This window comes from Myotis daubentonii, chromosome 8 (assembly GCF_963259705.1).
Source record: "Myotis daubentonii chromosome 8, mMyoDau2.1, whole genome shotgun sequence".
NCBI lineage: Eukaryota > Metazoa > Chordata > Mammalia > Chiroptera > Vespertilionidae > Myotis > Myotis daubentonii.
Window position 1 is genome coordinate 31323057 of NC_081847.1, and position 17754 is coordinate 31340810.

Below are 17754 nucleotides of genomic sequence, written 5' to 3' on the forward strand. Positions count from 1 at the left end.
AGGCATTCTACGTGTCATAGGTGTTGGTTCATCAAGGACTTGGACTGTTTATCCTCTTACTTTCACATTCTTGCTGTTGACACCATGCCACAGGTGGCTGCCACAGCTCCAAGAAGGCATTGAGACAGCACTACTTTATCATGAAATAAAAGCTTTCCCAGAACCCTACTTGCATGTTTTCCTTTAAATTTTGTTTGCCAAGACTTAGTCACATGTTCTTTCCATTTTAAGGGAGGCTGGGACATTGAGTATTTGTCAAAGAACAATAGGATTGCCTTGGCTGCCTCTGAGCAATGTGGTCCATCCCCTGGGGATGGGCCCTCTGCTCTCTCTGAGTTCTGCAGGCAAAGACAGAATCATAATCAACAATTAACTGTGTGCCCTGGTCTGGTCCAAGTGAGAGAACCTCCCTGAGCAGTGGTGTCAGTCGTCTGAGGTCCCAAATGTTCACACCCAGGCAAACAGTGCCCTCTGCAGAGCTCAGGAGTTGGAATGCCAGGCTTGCCCACCTCTTCCCTTGCAGTGAAGTATCCTGCCTACATTAGTCTTGTCTCCTAGACAAGATGGTGCCCAGGAGGGAGTATTAATTCTCAGGTCTCCTTTCTAGCCCTTAAGATGAGTGGATGAGCCTGGCTGGCATGGCTCAGTGGTTGAGCCTGGATCTATGAACCAGGAGGTCACAGTTCCATTCCCAGTCAGGGCACATGCCCAGGTTGCAGGCTCGACCCCCAGTGTGGATCCCCACGGTAGGAGGCAGCCGATCAATGATTCTTTCTCATCATTGATGTTTCTATCTCTTTCCCTCTCCCTTCCTCTTTCTTGAATGAATGAATGAATGAGTGGACGAGCAGCCAAGGCACTGACAAGGTATGATGATCCTGACCAGCAGCTCTCCAGTGCCCTAGGAAAGGCTGTCTAGGGCCAGGCCCACCTGAAAGCTCTCAGTGGAGCCTCTTCCTTGCTTAGTTTTTCCCATACCATCTCAGGTATGAGCCTTCTACTTAGGAAGGTGGAGGATCACCCTGGCTCCTCCATCATAGTACCGGCCTCTTCAAGCTCCAGCTCCTCATCCATTTCTCCATCTAGCCATCACTAAATCTTCTCTTGGGAGAACTTTATGATTACATTTCTTTTAAATGTATGATTATCCTCATTGTACAGACAAGAAACTAGGCTTAGAGAGTTTATGTGATTTTCCCAAGGTGATAACACCCTGAGGAGTGGTGCACTGGTTCTCAACCTTCTGGCCCTTTAAATAGTTTCTCATGTTGTGACCCAACCATAAAATTATTTTCGTTGCTACTTCATAATTGTAATGTTGCTACTGTTATGAATCGTAATGAAAATATCTGATATGCAGGATGGTCTTAGGCAACCCCTGTGAAAGGGTCGTTCGACCGCCAAAGGGGTCGCGACCCACAGGTTGAGAACCGCTGAGTGGTCGGGATTCGAACCTGTGCCTTGGCTATTAAATTACTTCCAGAGTGGTGTGTCTTTGGTTTATCCCGTGAAGCTGGTAGCCAAGTTCTTTAGCACCAGCCAAGTTCTATATCCCCCAATCCCCGCCCCCGCCCCCCCCCCCCAATTCCTCAACATCGTCCTTTAGTGGAAAACGTCCTTGAAAAACGCTACAAGAGTTTTGAGCCTCGGTGGCACCCGTCCTTCGCGCATCAGCCGGAAGTAGCGGGCAGTTGGCCGGAAGTGGGGCTGTGCGGACCAGGTGTACCTGGAGGAGTCGCCGAGTTGCCGCGCTCCGCGGGATCTGTGATCTGTAATTGTGGTGTCCGCGCTGGCCGGGCCCAGGTGAGTGGCGGCGGCTGGGTAGAAGGTCGCACCGGCCTCTCCGTGCAAACCTGGTCCGTGGCCCGCCCCTCCTGGCCCGCCCAGGGCCCGCGCGCCAAGGCCGTGCCTCTGCACTTCTCCGTCCGTGTGCCGGGCGCTTCTCACAGGCCCGGCTCTAGAGAGAACCTTGGCGACCCCAGCCACTCCGGAGCTCTGTGACCTTGCGAGCGGCTTACCCGAACCTGTGTTTCTCAGCTGTGAGCCAGAGATAATAACAGTACTTGTCTCCCAGACCTGTGGTGACAGTGTAGCGAGACGCACCTCGTCTCACGTAGGCATCTTGAAGATTCCGATTTTGTAGGTCGGGTGGGGCCTGGTGAGGCTGATGCTGCTGTTCCTCGGGCCACACTTTGAGCAGTATTTTGCTTAGTAGCTGGGATGGGGTGAGTCTTCAATAAATAGCAAACGGTGTTTTGTTGTGCTGTGTTTTTTTGTTTTAAGTTTCTGGTTGCACAAGCCTACCTAAGGATAGCATGGATGCCCCACTCCCTTTCTCTCTCCAGGGGTAAGACAAGTGATTACCTTTTCTCGTCATGTACAAACCCTGACACGGCTCTCCCGCCCTGACGCAGGAAGCTTTGGGCCCTGTCTATGCAGTTAGGTTCTGCCGAGGTGATTGTTCGCTGCGCGCTCGCTGTAGATGCTCGGACGGTGCTCATCCGTGGAGCTGGTCGCCAGGGTCTTTAGCACCAGCGCAGCTCATGTTTCATGCTTGAGCATGTGTTGCTGCTGTAATATGAATGCATGTTTTCGGTACTTTGAGTAGTTGTAACAGCTACCTTTCCAGAACTAGATTCTGCAACTCGCTGCTCCGAATGGCGCTGGGATGAGTGTACTACTGCCAGATAGAGCAAAATGAAACCAGAACCGGGGCCTTTGGGCCCGGGGCTGGGAAGGAGGGAGACCCCCCGGACCCGGGGGTGGGTGGCCGCGGACTTGGTCCCTTTCCCAGGGGGGCTGAGGGCCGACTCCACTTTTTTCCTAAAAAACAACAAGAAAACAAAACCCTGGAGACTCAGTGCCATGTATAGTACAACTGGGAGAGTGAGGCCTTTGTCAGTTAGCAGGTCTAATCTGTCAGTTTGCCTTTCTTCCCAATTCATTGGCTTACTTTTCTTTCTCTTACTTTCATTTTGGATTTATTTTTCTATTCCCCAGTACGGCCTTGTCATTCATCATGTAAGTCAGTCAACTTGGATATTAAAGAAGTTTGAAGTTCCCCCTTCACTTGCCTGAAATACCGTGTTGTGCAGCCTTGCAAATTTAGGAAAACCGATTTAAAATCAAGTGTTTGATGGAGTTAACACTGATAGGTATTTGGACCATTTATTTGGGGATTTGTCCACATAACTGGGTACAGCTACTTCTCTCCACCTGCAGGGGTTTTGCCATTTCTCTACTAGTCCCATTCAGATGGGCTGAGAGAACATGAGTTTCTGCTTTTTGTTACAGTGAGATTTTTTAACGACGAGTCTTATCGGACCCTTTAAGAGCAGTGACTCTAGCAGAATTATCTGTGGGGCCTTGCCAGACTATATCTACCCAGGCCCTTCTTGTCATTCTGATAGAGAAAAGGTAGTTTTAGAAGGGGAGGAGAAGGCTATGAACGCTAAAAGAGTTTCATAGATTATTGTGATGTGCTGTTTTCTCGCCCATAAGCATGGAACCTAGAATGAAGTAGCGGGGATAGGCCGTTAGACTAGGTTTTGGTTTACACTAGTGCTTCACCTTCCTGTAAGCTGTTTTCCTGTGTGGAACTAAGCGTAGAAGAGTCTAGCCCAGTTAGCATCTGTATTAACAGCTAGGGGTCCATACCGTCAGCCTCTAAACTCTCACCACGGGCTTAAAGCTTTGTAAACCGATCAGGAGACTCCAGCACCTAGAAAAAGTTAGTTGTTTTAATTCTTAGGGTTGCCCAATACATTATTTGCTAAGGTAAGAATGGGTTTTGAAGTATCCATTTATTTGTGGCAATTTTATCAGGATATAAGAGGTTTAAACCTTTCTAGCAGAAAGATCAGAAATCAGAATTAAGGGATGAGATCTGATAACTGGTAAATTGAAAATGCTGAGGGTGTTATATACTTAATCTACAGTTAGCATGGCTGCCTTCTTCCTCCTGGCTCTCTAACTTCTGGACTATAGTTTAAAATGAAGCTATTCGGCCTTGCTCAGACCTGTACCTGGAAGGCAGAAAGGTAAGATTCCTCACTCCTATGAAATCACACGATTCAGGGTGATTTGGGCAGTGCTCTTCAGAACAGCCATGCTCCAGGGGTCTCTGAGGTTCCACCCTGGTTAATAAGAACCCCTAAAGAGGAGGTAGGGAGCAGGGTATACTAGGGGCACTTAAACTAGGAAAGGGGCTTTGTGAAATGATGCCATATATCTTTGAATCTTCATAGAGGCATCAGGAGTTATTGGGCACCTCATGGTGTTCTCAGCTTTCTGATGGATTCTCTGGGAGTCCTTGAGTAAGGAGGAACTAACTCAGCTGTGTGTTCTCTACCTGGGTAACACATCCTTACCTCTTTTTCTCCCCACATTTTGCTTTGTTGTTCTATATCTAGTACTTCTTTCCTTTTCTGCAGTATTTGAGACCCAGCTTCCAAAGTGGTTACATTTCATACCTGTATATACTAGAGGCTGGTGCATGAAATCCATGCATGGGGGGCGGGGAGGGGTCCCCTCAGCCCAGCCTGCACCCTCTCCGATCCGGGACCCCTCGGGGGATGTCCAACTGCCGGTTTAGGCCTATCCCGGGGATCGGGCCTAAATGGGCAGTCGGACATCCCTCTCATAATCCTGGACTGCTGGCTCCTAATCACTCACCTGCCTGGTTGCCCCTAACTGCCCTCCCCCCCGCACCAGCCTGATCGCCCCTCACTGCCTCTGCATGCTGGCCTGGTTGCCCCTAACTGCCCCCCCCCCGCTGGCCTGGTCGCCCCTCACTGCCTCTGCATGCTGGCCTGGTTGCCCCTAACTGTCTCCCCCCCCCCCCGCTGGCCTGGTCGCCCCACGCAGCCTGCTTGTTCAGTTGTTTGGTCCCTCACTAACCCCCCTGCCGGCCTGGTCATAGGCAGCCATCTTGTGAGGGTGTGAGGGTTAATTTGCATATTATCTCTATTATATAGGATGGTGTCTATGCACTTAACACTAAAAGTTCTGTGATGAAAAAGTAAGTAGCTACTGTTTGTTTGTTATTTGCAGTTTGGCTCTGCATGCCTCTAAGATTATTTTGTTATCATTTCTGCCCATTTTGTGGGCATCCATAAAGAAGTTCTAAAAACAGTAAAAAGTGCTTGCACTGGGAATAACTTTTCAACATTTTCCTTGAATATTAAGGTTACTTTCTCTGTTCACTGATTGTCTTCTTGATTAATAATACCTTAATCTCCTGTTAGCACATGCATTTTGTAAATTTAAATTTTGTCAGTTATACATGGATATGGTTTACACAGTCAAATAATTCAATAGAGTTTATAACACTAAATAGTAATTTCCTCTTTCTCTCCCTTTATTTTTGTTTCCTAGAGGCACTCTCAACTATGTGTCTGTTTCTTTTGGCATTTATCAGTATATTTCTGAATAAGATATTTGTGTTGCTTTTTTTTTATTTCTAGGAGATCAAATCAATAGCTATAAAAATCTCTTTACTTCTTTATTGAGGCTCTAGGTCTCTTGTATCACTACCCACTTTCCCTAATCATCTTCACCTCCCTTTATCTTCTGAATATAGTTTGCTCATATTTCTTTTTAAATATATTTTTATTGATTTCAGAGAGGAAGGGAGAGGAGAGATCGAAACATCAATGATGAGAGAGAATCATTGATTGGCTGCCTCTTGCACGCCCCCCACTGGGGACTGAGCTCGAACTCTGCACGTGTGCCCTTGGCCGGAATTGAACCTGGGACCCTTCAGTCCATAGGCTGACACTCTATCCACTGAGCCAAACCAGCCAGGGCTAGTTTGCCCATATTTTTAAAAATATTTATAGATTAGAGAGAGAGAGAGAGAGAGAGAGAGAGAGAGAGAGAGAGAGAAATTGATTTGTTCCATTTATTTCTACATTCATTGGTTTATTCTATTTGTTTTTTGTTAATCCTCACCCGAGAATATTTTTTCCATTGACTTTTTCTTTTAAATATTTTTATTGATTTCAGAGAGGAAAGGAGAGGGAGAAGGAGAGAGAGATAGAAAGAAAGATAGAAACATGAATGAGAGAGAACCATTGATCGGCTACCTCCTGCATGCCCCATACTGGGGATGAACCTGCAACCCAGGCATGTGCCCTGACCTGGAATCAAACTGTGACCTCCTAGTTCATAGGTTGACACTCAACAACTGAGCCATGCCGGCTGGGCCATTGATTTTTTTTTTTTTTTTTTTAGAGAGAATGGAAAAGGGAGAGGGGGGGAAAGAGAGAAACATCAATGTGAGAGAGACACATTGATTGGTTGCTTCCCTCAAGTGCCTTGACTAGGGCTGGGGATGAAACCTGCAATCCAGGTACATGACCTTGACCAGAAATCAAACCCGTGACCTTTTGGTGCACAGGACAATGCTCCCTGAGCAACACCAGCCAGGGCAATGGTTGATTCTTATATATCCTGACCGGAGATCAAACCAGCAATCAGTCGGGAAGACGCTCTAACCAACTGAGCTACTTGGCCAGGGCCAGTTTACTCAAAATTTTTAGTTAGGTTGATATTCAAGGTTTATATTAATAAGATTATGTAAATATTATTTACAGTTGAGCAGGGAATATACTATACCATTTTTTTAATTTTATACAACTTTTTTGTTTTCCTGGAGTTAATTTTTGTTATTGCTAATTGATTGGGTTTTCTGTCTCCTTACCTCAGATTATCAGTTAGAAGTGTAAATCTGCTTTCCCTGGTAATAACCATCTCCTCCAGCATGAACTGCTTACTCTTTATGTCTGCTCACAGTTCTAGTCCTAGAATCTTTTTTATTTTTAAAACCTCGCCTGAGGATATTTTTCCACTGATTTTTAGAGAGAGTGAAAGAGAGGAAAAGACAGAGAGAAATATTGATGTAGTGGTTACCTCCTGCACCCACCCGGACCAGGGCCCGGCCAGGGGAGGAGCCTGCAACTGAGGTACATGCCCTTGACCGGAATTGAAACCAGGACCGTTTAGTCCTCAGGCCAACGCTCTATCCACTGAGCCAAAACGGTTAGGGCAGCGGTTCTCAACCTGTGGATCGTGACCCCTTTGGGGGTCGAATGACCCTTTCACAGGGGTTGCCTAAGACCATCGGAAAACACATATATAATTTACATATTGTTTTTGTGATTAATCACTATGCTTTAGTTATGTTCAATTTGTAACAATGAAAATACATCCTGCATATCAGATATTTACATTACGATTCATAACAGTAGCAAAATTACAGTTATGAAGTAGCAACGAAAATAATTTTATGGTTGGGGGTCCCCACAACATGAGGAACTGTATTAAAGGGTCGTGGCATTAGGAAGGTTGAGAACCACTGGGTTAGGGCGTCCTGGAATATTTTTTCATCTTTATCCTGGGGTTTTCCTTTGCTTCTCTCCTATGCTGAACTCTAAATTCTGGATCGCATATCTCTCTTTCCAACTTTCAGGTCTTCAAATGTGACCTCTTTGCTTTGATACTGGGGCATCTTGTAAACACTCACCTTTATATGGATTTCCCTCTTTGAGGTCTTTTCTTTGTTCTTTTTGTGAGTAGTATAATCTAACCATAGTGATAGTTAGGATCCCAGACCATTAAAGGTGGGTGGGGCTTTTGACCTCATCAGGCTCTAATCCTCTAGCTCTCTGGCATCCTAGAGATTGTTCAGTGTCTTCCCTACTTCCCTGTCTGAAATTTGACTCCTCTTTTGTCTTTCCAGTATACCAGCAGTGTTAGCTTTGGAATGAATCAGACAATCCTTGATGTCAAATCCACTGTGTGCCTTGGCTGTGTAACCTTTGGCAGATTTCTTAATCTTGTGAAGTCCTCTTTTCCTCATCAACAATAGGGAGATGATAAAACCTACCTTACAGAAATGTTATAAGGATTGGAATCAATGCAGATAAAATAGCTCATAAAATGCTTGGCACAGAGGAAGCCCTAAGAAAAGTGTGGCTCTTTTTTCCATATTAGGACTTTGCTTGCATTTTTAAAAATGAAAAAAGTGCCACATTAATTCAAAACATGGGATGTACACCAGTCAGACATTGATGTTCTAGGAAATGACTCTAGTTACTTTGAAGACCATGCATAGTAATTTTATTAAGTATTGTTAGGTAGTATTAATTGAAGTAATTTAAATGCACTTTAAAAAAAATATTTTTATTGACTTTTTTACAGAGAGGAAGGGAGAGGGATAGAGAGCTAGAAACATCGATGAGAGAGAAACATCGATCAGCTGCCTCCTGCACACCTCCCACTGGGGATGTGCCCACAACCAAGGTACATGCCCTTGACTGGAATCGAACCTGGGACCCTTCAGTCTGCAGGCTGATGCTCTATCCACTGAACCAAACCGTCAGAGCTAAATGCACTTTTTTTTAAATTAAATCTTTATTGTTCAGATTATTACATTTGTTTCTCTTTTTTCCCCCCATAACTCCCCTCCTCCCAGTTCCCGCCCCACCCTCTGCCCTCACTCCCCACCCACTGTCCTCATCCATAGGTGCACGATTTTTGTCCAGTCTCTTCCCCCATCTCCCACACCCCTTTCCCCCACAAGAATAGTCAGTCCATTCCCTTTCTATGTCTCTGATTCTATTATGGTCACCAGATTATTTATTCACTTGATTCTTAGATTCACTTGTTGATAGATGCATGTTTGTTGTTCATAATTTGTATCTTTACCTTTTTCTTCTTCTTCCTCTTCTTAAAGGATACCTTTCAGCATTTCATATAATACTGGTTTGGTGGTGATGAACTCCTTTAGCTTTTCCTTATCTGTGAAGCTCTTTATCTGACCTTCAGTTCTGAATGATAGCTTTGCTGGATAAAGTAATCTTGGTTGTAGGTTCTTGGTATTCATCACTTTGAATATTTCTTGCTATTCCCTTCTGGCCTGCAAAGTTTCTGTTGAGAAATCAGCTGACAGTCGTATGGGTATTCCCTTGTAGGTAACTGAGTTTCTTTCTCTTGCTGCTTTTAAGATTCTCTCTTTGTCTTTTGCTCTTGGCATTTTAATTATGATGTGTCTTGGTGTGGTCCTCTTTGGATTCCTTTTGTTTGGGGTTCTCTGCGCTTCCTGGACCTGTAAGTCTATTTCTTTCACCAGGTAGGGGAAGTTTTCTGTCATTATTTCTTCAAATAGGTTTTCAATATCTTGCTCTCTTTCATCTTCTGGCACCCCTATAATTCTGATGTTGGTACGCTTAAAGCTGTCCCAGAGGCTCCTTACACTATCTTCGTATTTTCGCATTCTTTTTTCATTTTGCTTTTCCAGTTGGGTGTTTTTTGCTTCTTTGCATTTCGACTCTTTGACTTGATTCTTGCGCTCCTCTGGTCTGCTGTTGGGTGTCTGTATAATATTCTTTATTTCAGTCAGTGTATGCTTAATTTCTAGTTGGTTCTTTATCACAACATCGAGGGTCTCATTAGATTTCTTAAGGATCTCACTACATTTATCGGCGGCTTCTAGACAGTTCTTGAGAGACCTTAAAAGTGTGGTTCTGAACTCTATATCCTCCATGGACAATTTTGTCCTGTTTCTTTGTCTCTGCATTTTTTTTTTTAATATATATTTTATTGATTTTTCACAGAGAGAAAGGGAGAGAGATAGAGAGTTAGAAACATCGATGAGAGAGAAACATCGACCAGCTGCCTCCTGCACATCTCCTACTGGGGATGTGCCGCAACCCAGGTACATGCCCTTGACCGGAATCGAACCCGGGACCCTTCAGTCCGCAGGCCGACGCTCTATCCACTGAGCCAAACCGGTTTCGGCGTCTCTGCATTTTTTATGCTTTCTTGGTGCACCCTCTAGTGGTCTTTGTGCGCAGTCTTGTTGTAGTTAAGCCTTGATTGTTGTCGGCAATACCCGGGGTGATTTGACCTCCAGGCTAACTGGCTATGAGAGTCAGCTGTGTCTGCAGTGGGAGAACTTCTGTGCTGGATCTCTAGGGCGGTGCTAATCTAGCATTTGCCTGAGGCTATTCAGCAAATGGCTCTGCGCAGGGCTTGGGCGGCGTGGCGGGTCCCTGGGGATCTACAGGGCGGGCGGAGCAAGCAGTTATGGCTGCTCTCAGTTCCGTCCCTAGGGGCTCTGCCTCACAGAGTCCCAGCAACCGCTGCAAACCTCGGAGAGAAAGCTGCCTTCGATTTCCTACCGAAGCCAGACAGTCCCGCTTCTCCCGTTTGAGTCTGGGTCCCCAGAGACTCGCCCAGATCTGGAGCTCAGAGTCTGAAACTCCTTCCCGATTGAAAACAACAACCGTGCCCTCTGCCGCCAGCCCGCTCTGCGCGCGCACTCCGCACCTGAGTATTTCACTTCAGCACTGCGCCTCCTCTGAGTCTGGGTATGATATTCTCTTTCCTCCTAGTTGTAGAATTTCCACTCAGCCAGCCTTCCTGTGGTTCTGGATGATGTCCGTTCTGTCTTTAGTTGTTTTTTGAAGTGGTTGTTCGAGGCAGCAATCTCCGGCGTTAACCTATGCCGCCATCTTGGTTTTTTTCTGTCTAAATGCACTTTTTAAATTATAATTTATAAAGGTATTAGTTAAGTTAATCCATATATTCTTCTGTATTATCACTTTTAATCCCCCAAAGTGGGGGGAAAAGTTAATTTAGCAAAGATATAACAAAGTCTCTTCTCACAAAGAAGCAGTGTATTTTAGGTGATGGCACTCATTTGTGTTCTGTTTGTTCCACTGATATTTGTATGTACTTTTTTATGTACTGTGTATGTACTGTGATGCCTGCTACACAGTTATTCTGTAAACCAGCCTCCTCCTTCTGGATGAACATTTGTTTTTTTTTTGTGTGTGTGTGTGTGTGTGTGTTTTTTACAGTTTTTTGTTTAGATAGCACAGCTATTTTTGTAAAAAAACATTTTGTCTTTTTTTTTTTTTAAGTTATTTCTTTAGTTCTAGTTCCCAAGATGAGATGAAGGACTACAGATATGAATAGTTTATGACTTTAGTTGCACATTGTATTGGACTAAATTTACGTTCCAGGGTCCAAAACAGGTCGTCTTCTTTTTTTTTTTTTTAATATATTTTTTATTGATTTCAGACAGTAAGGGAGATGGGGAGAAAGATAGAATCATCAGTGATAAGAGAGAATCATTGATTGGCTGCCTCCTACATGCCCCACACTGGAGATCGAGCCCACAACTTGGTCATGTGCCCTGACTGGGAATTGAACCGTGACCTCCTGGTTCACAGGTCAACGCTCAACCACTGAGCCATGCTGGTCGGGCCAAAACAGGTCGTCTTAAAAGCCCTGTTCAGTCAACTGGAGAGTCCCATTACTTGCTCTCTCTTTTGTTTCCACCATGCCTGTGCTGCAGTATTAATTGAGATTCCTAGTGACTGTTTTGAGGCATAAATCTTCAATTATCATCTAAATATTAAAGGAAAATATAAAATTTAAGTATAATTTTCCTAATTTTTTCTAATTTTTAAAAAGTTTGCCACTTGCATTTGTAGGAATAAACTTTATGTAAAGGAAAAAATAGTAAATATTTTATGCTTTGCAGGCCATATATTTTCTGCCACAATGGCTCAATTTTGCTCTTATAGAGAAAAGAAATAGTTATCAACAATAATGAATGACCCTTACTATGTTCAGATAATAATACTTTACTTACAAAAATAGGTGGAAGGCTAGATTTGAGCCATAGTTTGCTGATACCTGGTCTGTGGCATCTGAACCCATAGATTGAAACTTGGTGTGCAGAATGGGTCCACAGGCCACAGTAGAGAACCACATGTATAATGATTTCATGTGAAGTAATTCTGCTCTGCTTCACAAAGAAATTGGAAGCACACATTCCTGCCATCCAGAGAAGCCTTTCTAGCTGACTGACCTGAACAAAGCCACTAAACCACCCTGTGAGCTCTGGAAGGAAGGGGCTGATGGGAGGTGGGCAGGCATTTCAGAAAGTCGTTCTGCTTCCATCAGAACCCTCAAGGGATTTTCTGCAACACCCGCCCTATCTGGTCCATATTTTGGCAGCTCAGGGCTCCCTGGATTTTGCTTGTCAGGCTTTGGCATTTCTTAAGCGGAAGGAAAGACAAGCGTTTAGAGAAAGCAAGAGTTGCCCAGCTGGTGTGGCTCAGTGGTTGATTGTCAACCCATGAACCAGGAGGTCATGGTTTGATTCCTGGTCAGGGCATATGCCTGGATTGAGGGCTTGATCTCCAGGTGGGGTGCAGGAGTCACTGATCACTAATTCTCTCTCATCATTGATGTTTCTGTCTCCCTCTTCCTTCCTCTCTAAAATCAATAAAAATATATTTTGAAAAAGTTTTGTACTTTGGGAATAGGGAGGGTTATTTTGAATGTAAGTAAGTAAACTTTATACCCCAAACCCTCTTTTTACTTTTGGTATATGCATAGCAGCTTTTACCAACTTTTTTATTCTCACCATGGGTCTTTTATTCATTGATATCACAGAGATGGAATGGGTTGCTCACTTTTGTTCCCAGTTGTTATTTTTTTAATTTTTAAAAGTTAATCCTCACCCAAGGATAATTTTCCATTGATTTTTAGAGAGAGTGAGAGGGAAGGAGACAGACAGAAACATCTATGTGATTGGTTGCCTTCCACATGGCCCCAGTCAGGCCGGGATTAAGCCTGCAACCAAGGTTAGTACCCTTGACCGGAATTGAACCTGGGACCAATCCTTCAGTTTGCAGTCTGACTATCACTAAGCCAAACCAGTTACGGCTCCAGTTTCCTTTTTGAAAATTAGCTTTTCTTCCTGTTGGAAGTTAGCAGAGCAACTCTCTCTTCTCTGACCATCACTACATTTACCATAAAGGAAGTGTAAAGGTCAGAGGAGGTACAGAAGGAAGTCTGGACTGAGCAGCATTCTGGAGAACTGCCTAATAGTACCCTGATTTTGAGGTTTTCTTGTATCTTTATGCAAGTCACAGAATTTATCCTTGATGTATGCTGTCTTGTGGTTTGGGCATTCACTAGTGTTGTTTTTAAGTGGACAGCAAAGTTTTAGCCCATTATGTATAATGTGTGAATGTTGATATTGTGATAGGTGGAAGCCACTTATTCTTCATCTATCCTTTTTTCAGTATCTGGCACCAATTCTGGCCCAGTCATTTGTGATCCATGACTCTTATGATATGCCGAAGATTTCCAGGCAGTTTCTGTGGAACGCCTTCCTGTCCAGCTCTAATCAAGCACCATATAAACAAGAAATTGCCCGGTCAGACCTGTGAGGATTGTGTTCTGACTGTCAAAACGATCAGTATTGACACCAGAATGGCAGCCACTCTTAAGTTATTAAAACCGTTAGGAAATCGAGTATTTTGCAGTCCTTTTGCCTACAGTGCAACCCAAAGTGTGGCATATTGGAATGTGGGAAGCTCCACACGGCACAGGGGACAGGACCCTCCAGAACACAGTAATCTCTGCCATCCTGCCAAAAAAGTTGAGAACATTTGTAGCACCTCCTCTTCTCAGAGGATCCTGACAAGCAGCAGTGCCCTCCTAGGTTTGGAATTCAGCAGGGCTTCTGCCTCTAAAGCCAGCACGTGGAAACTGGGCTCACCTAGGGCCATGAAAGTTGATGAAGAGGATGTAGAAGCTTTTGATTCCTTTGAAGACCCCCGAGTTTTCCTACAGCTAAGACCAGAGTACCAGCTTCACAGCTATAACAAATCTGAGCCTTGTCAGCCCCTATCTGTTTCAGAAGGTGAACTAATTTTGCACAAAGTCACAGTTTATCAAGATAATCTCCAGCCTAAAATCATTGTCGATTATTTCTGTAAGCTGAGTTCTATGCCTGCAGAACAACATCCTGTTTTGCTGTCTAGTGCCAAATTTGCATTACTCTGCCAGCTGAGTGTGAAAAACATACAGCTCTTTGATACCCTAGATCTGATCAATATTTTAAAAGCATTTGTCAGTTTAGGAATCCCTCACTCCCACGCAATGCTAGATGCGTATGAAACCAGATTTTGCCATAAAGTATGGGATATGAGTCTGGATCAACTACTCATGGTTGCTGATCTCTGGCGATACTTGGGCCGCAGAGTACCTCGGTTTTTAAAAATCTTTTTTAGTTACCTTAATTTGCACTGGAACGACCTATCCTTGTCTCAGCTGATTCACTTGATTTATATTATAGGTGAAAGTCGTCAGGTACCCCAGGACCTAATGCAAAAACTGGAATCATTGATCCTCAAGTATATAGATTTTATCAATATAGAGGAGGCTGGTGCAATCTGTTTGGGGTTCTTTAAATCAAGTAGTGGTCTCTCAGAATTTGTCATGCGGAAAATTGGAGACTTGGTGTGTGCTGATATGCAGCACCTGAGTAGTTATGCCTTGGTAAACATTCTTAAAATGTTCCGTTTCACTCATGTGGATCATGTAAATTTCATGAAGCAATTTGGGCAGATTGCTCCTCAACGAATTCCTTCCCTGGGAGTTCAGGGTGTCATGCACTTGACTCTTGCCTGCTCTGCCTTACGTTTCCTAGATGAAGGGGTAATGAATGCTGTGGCTGCTTCTTTGCCTCCTAGAGTATCATACTGTCGAAGTAAAGATGTCGCCAAGTTTCTGTGGTCATTTGGAACTCTGAATTATAAGCCACCCAATGCAGAAGAGTTTTATTCTAGCCTGATAAATGAGATTCACAGAAAGATGCCTGAGTTCAACCATTACCCAGAACACCTGCTCACTTGCCTGTTGGGCCTGGCATTTTCTGAGTACTTTCCAATTGAGCTCATCAATTTTGCTTTGAGTCCAGGGTTTGTCAGGTTAGCTCGGGAGAGAACTAAGTTTGAACTCACTAAGGAGCTGTATACTCTTGATGGTTCAGTTGGCGTTGAGTGTCCAGATTACAGAGGCAACCGTCTTAGTTCTTACCTTCAGCAAGAGGGGTCAGAAATACTGTGGAATGCAGCTAGGAAGGATATGTGCTCAAAACCTGAATTCCTAGAAGCTCTCTTTTTACTTGAGACCATGTTGGGTGGGCCCCAGTACATTAAGCACCATATGATTTTGCCCCATACCCGATCTTCTGACTTAGAGGTCCAGCTTGATGTTAATATGAAGCCATTGCCATTTAACAGAGAAGCCATACCCTCTGAAGATTTATTAGCCAAATTAAGGCTCAAGCATGTGGGAATCAGTCTTACAGATGATTTGATGCATCAGCTACTTAAGGGGAAATCAGGAGGGCATCTCCAGGGGAAAATTGAGTCAGAGACTGGGCAACAGCCCATGGAATTAGAGAAGAAGGCAGCCATGCCCTCAGAGGCCTCTCTTTACAATGTGGCAGACAGACTGGGGGCTCTGGAGACGGCTGGCCAATGCCCGCCAGCCCGTATGCAGGCCCCACAAGTGAAGCTGGCTATTCAGTTGACAAACAAGAACCAGTATTGCTATGGCTCTAGAGATCTGCTTGGATTGCACAGTATGAAGAGGCGGCAGCTGAATCGGCTTGGGTACCGTGTGGTAGAGTTATCCCACTGGGAATGGCTCCCACTACTGAAACGAACTCGCTTTGAAAAGCTGGCGTTCCTCCATGAGAAAGTGTTCACCTCTGCTCTCTGAAGGACCTTTGGGCATATCTGCGTATAAATACTGTAGATACACACTGTACTAGGTATTGTGAAACAGTTATAAAAGCCAGAATATAGGTTTGTAATAAAATTATCTGTTGAGGAAACCCAATTGTGTTCTTGTCTATGGCAGATTAAAGGTAGTATATGTTATTGTGAATTAATTGTAACCTAATTTGTGCAGGTAAATAACAAATGTCTTAAAATGTCCTATTTTCAATTTCTCATTTTTCTCTGTTTACCAGCCTTATCTCATAGTTATTTTGAATATTTAGGATAAAAGCATAGTCAGACATTATCTAAAGCCAATTTTTAAAAATTAGTTTTCAGGCCTGGATGATGTGGCTCAGTTGGTTGAGCATTATTCCATGCACCTAGAGGCCACTGGTTCAATTCCAGATCAGGGCAAGTGCCTGGGTTGCCGGCTTGATTCCCAGTAGGAGGTGTTCGGGAGTAAGCCGATTGATGGTTCTCTCTCATTGATGTTTTGCTCTCCCCCTCTCCCTTACCCTCTCTAAAACTAATAAAAACATTTAAATAATAATAATAAAAGTTGGTTTTTATATACTTTGCTATAAAATAAGAATCTCTGTATATAAAACCCTAATATGCAAATAGACCAAATGGCAGAACAACCCGTCGCTATGATGTGCGCTGACCACGAGGGGGCGTGTGTGGAACATGGGCATCAGCAGCAGGTGGCAGAGCGCGGAACATGGTGGGCATCGGCTGTAGCGGGATAGTGGAACAGGTGAGCGGGGGTGCCAGACCAAGGCAGGGGACCGGTCACTGTCATTGGGGCGAGCCTCTGATGGTTACTGAAAATTCTTTGTTCCCGCATGCTGCGGTCCTGCTGGATGCTCACGCCTGCTGCCGACACTGGCCCCGCATGCATGTTTTTTTCTTCACACCCTCCAAAATTAAAGTCCTTCTTATTCTTGTTTAGATTGGGTTGGTTGTCCCTAGTTGCTGATTCTTCGTGCTTTAAAAAGCCATTTCAGAATTAGTGAGCTTACTATCTTCCTCTTTGCCCCCTCTTCTGCATTTTGACTTCTTTTTTACCCCTGGAATATTTTCTCCCTAAAATTGAACTTAGAAGACTAGAATTATTTGAGTGCCTGTGGAATCAGAGGTTCTCAAATATGACCAAGCAGAATGTTTTTCATGGCAAGTAGCTCAGATGAGAAGGAAACTTATTACTGCCCTTAACAGAAGCAGTCTAAGGCAGTGGTTGGCAAACTGCGGCTCGCGAGCCACATGCAGCTCTTTGGCCCCTTGAGTGTGGCTCTTCCACAAAATACCACGTGCGGGCGCGCATGTACAGTGCGATTGAAACTTCGTGGCCCATGCGCAGAAGTCGGTATTTTGTGGAAGAGCCACACTCAAGGGGCCAAAGAGCCTCATGTGGCTCACGAGCCACAGTTTGCCGACCACTGGTAAGGGGCTTCAGGTTTGGTTGTATTAAAGCCACAGGTTATATTAGAGCCAATTTATGATTGTATATATGTAACAATACAAGTAACGTTTGTAAACATTGGGGAGTCTGTGAGAATTTCTCTCTTTTTTTTTAAAAATATATTTTATTGATTTTTTACAGAGAGGAAGGGAGAGAGCCAAACCGGTTTTGGCGAGAATTTCTCTTAAAAAGGATCCCTCCCATCATTATCTAGGTCTCTTCTCAAAGATCAATTTTTAGCCCTACCTGGTTTGGCTCAGTGGATAGATTGTCAGCCTGTAGACTGAAGGGTCCTGGGTTCGATTCCAGTCAAGAGCACATGCTCACATGCCCGGGTTTCGGGCTTGATCCCCAGTGGGGGGCGTGCAGGAGGCAGCCAATCAATAATTCTCTCATCATTTGGTGTTTCTATCCTCCCTCCCTCTCTGAAATCAACTTATTTATTTATTTAAAAAAGAGGGTTTGGCCCTGGCTGTGTGGGTTAGTTGGAGCATCATCCCATACACTGAAAGGTTGTAGGTTCAATCCCCAGTGTGGGCACATACCCAGGTTGTGGGTTTGATCCCTTGTCAAGGTGTGTGTGGGAGAAAACTGATTGATGTTTCTCACATTGATGTTTCTCTATCTCTCCCTCTCTCTCTTAAATCAATGAAAACATATCCTAAATAAAAAGAGGGTTTGGAGATCAAC

At 44.2% G+C, this 17754-nt stretch overlaps 2 protein-coding genes across 13 annotated transcripts in view; both read left to right on the forward strand.

Annotated features, from left to right (window-relative positions):
- Positions 1-1684: 1684 nt before the first annotated feature.
- Positions 1685-17754, forward strand: part of UBOX5 (U-box domain containing 5) — a 40044-nt gene continuing 23974 nt past the window's right edge. For 5 of the 7 annotated variants that reach the window (XM_059705719.1, XM_059705714.1, XM_059705723.1 and 2 more), the window contains exon 1: positions 3936-4040. The gene's annotated coding sequence lies outside the window, so the exon portion shown is untranslated. Of the gene's footprint in view, positions 1804-3935; positions 4041-4976; positions 5021-17754 lie in introns of those variants that run through there. The other 2 variants (XM_059705718.1, XM_059705715.1) reach the window with 2 other exon arrangements.
- Positions 1695-15713, forward strand: FASTKD5 (FAST kinase domains 5). 6 transcript variants are annotated; one of them, XM_059705700.1, is made up of 3 exons: positions 3946-4040; positions 4977-5020; positions 13110-15713. In XM_059705700.1, exon 3 carries the CDS (start codon positions 13147-13149, stop codon positions 15598-15600), a length of 2454 nt encoding a protein of 817 aa, XP_059561683.1. In that variant the 5' UTR covers positions 3946-4040; positions 4977-5020; positions 13110-13146; the 3' UTR covers positions 15601-15713. The 6 variants fall into 6 exon arrangements, with proteins under 6 accessions (XP_059561686.1, XP_059561682.1, XP_059561683.1 ...); XM_059705702.1 differs by lacking the exon at positions 4977-5020 and adding an exon at positions 12571-12665 and having other exon boundaries at positions 3947-4040; XM_059705701.1 differs by lacking the exon at positions 3946-4040 and adding an exon at positions 4300-4316.

Coding starts and splice junctions, on each gene's coding strand:
- FASTKD5 (XM_059705703.1), top strand. CDS start 13,147: ATGACTCTTATGATATGCCGAAGATTTCCAGGCAGTTTCTGTGGAACG.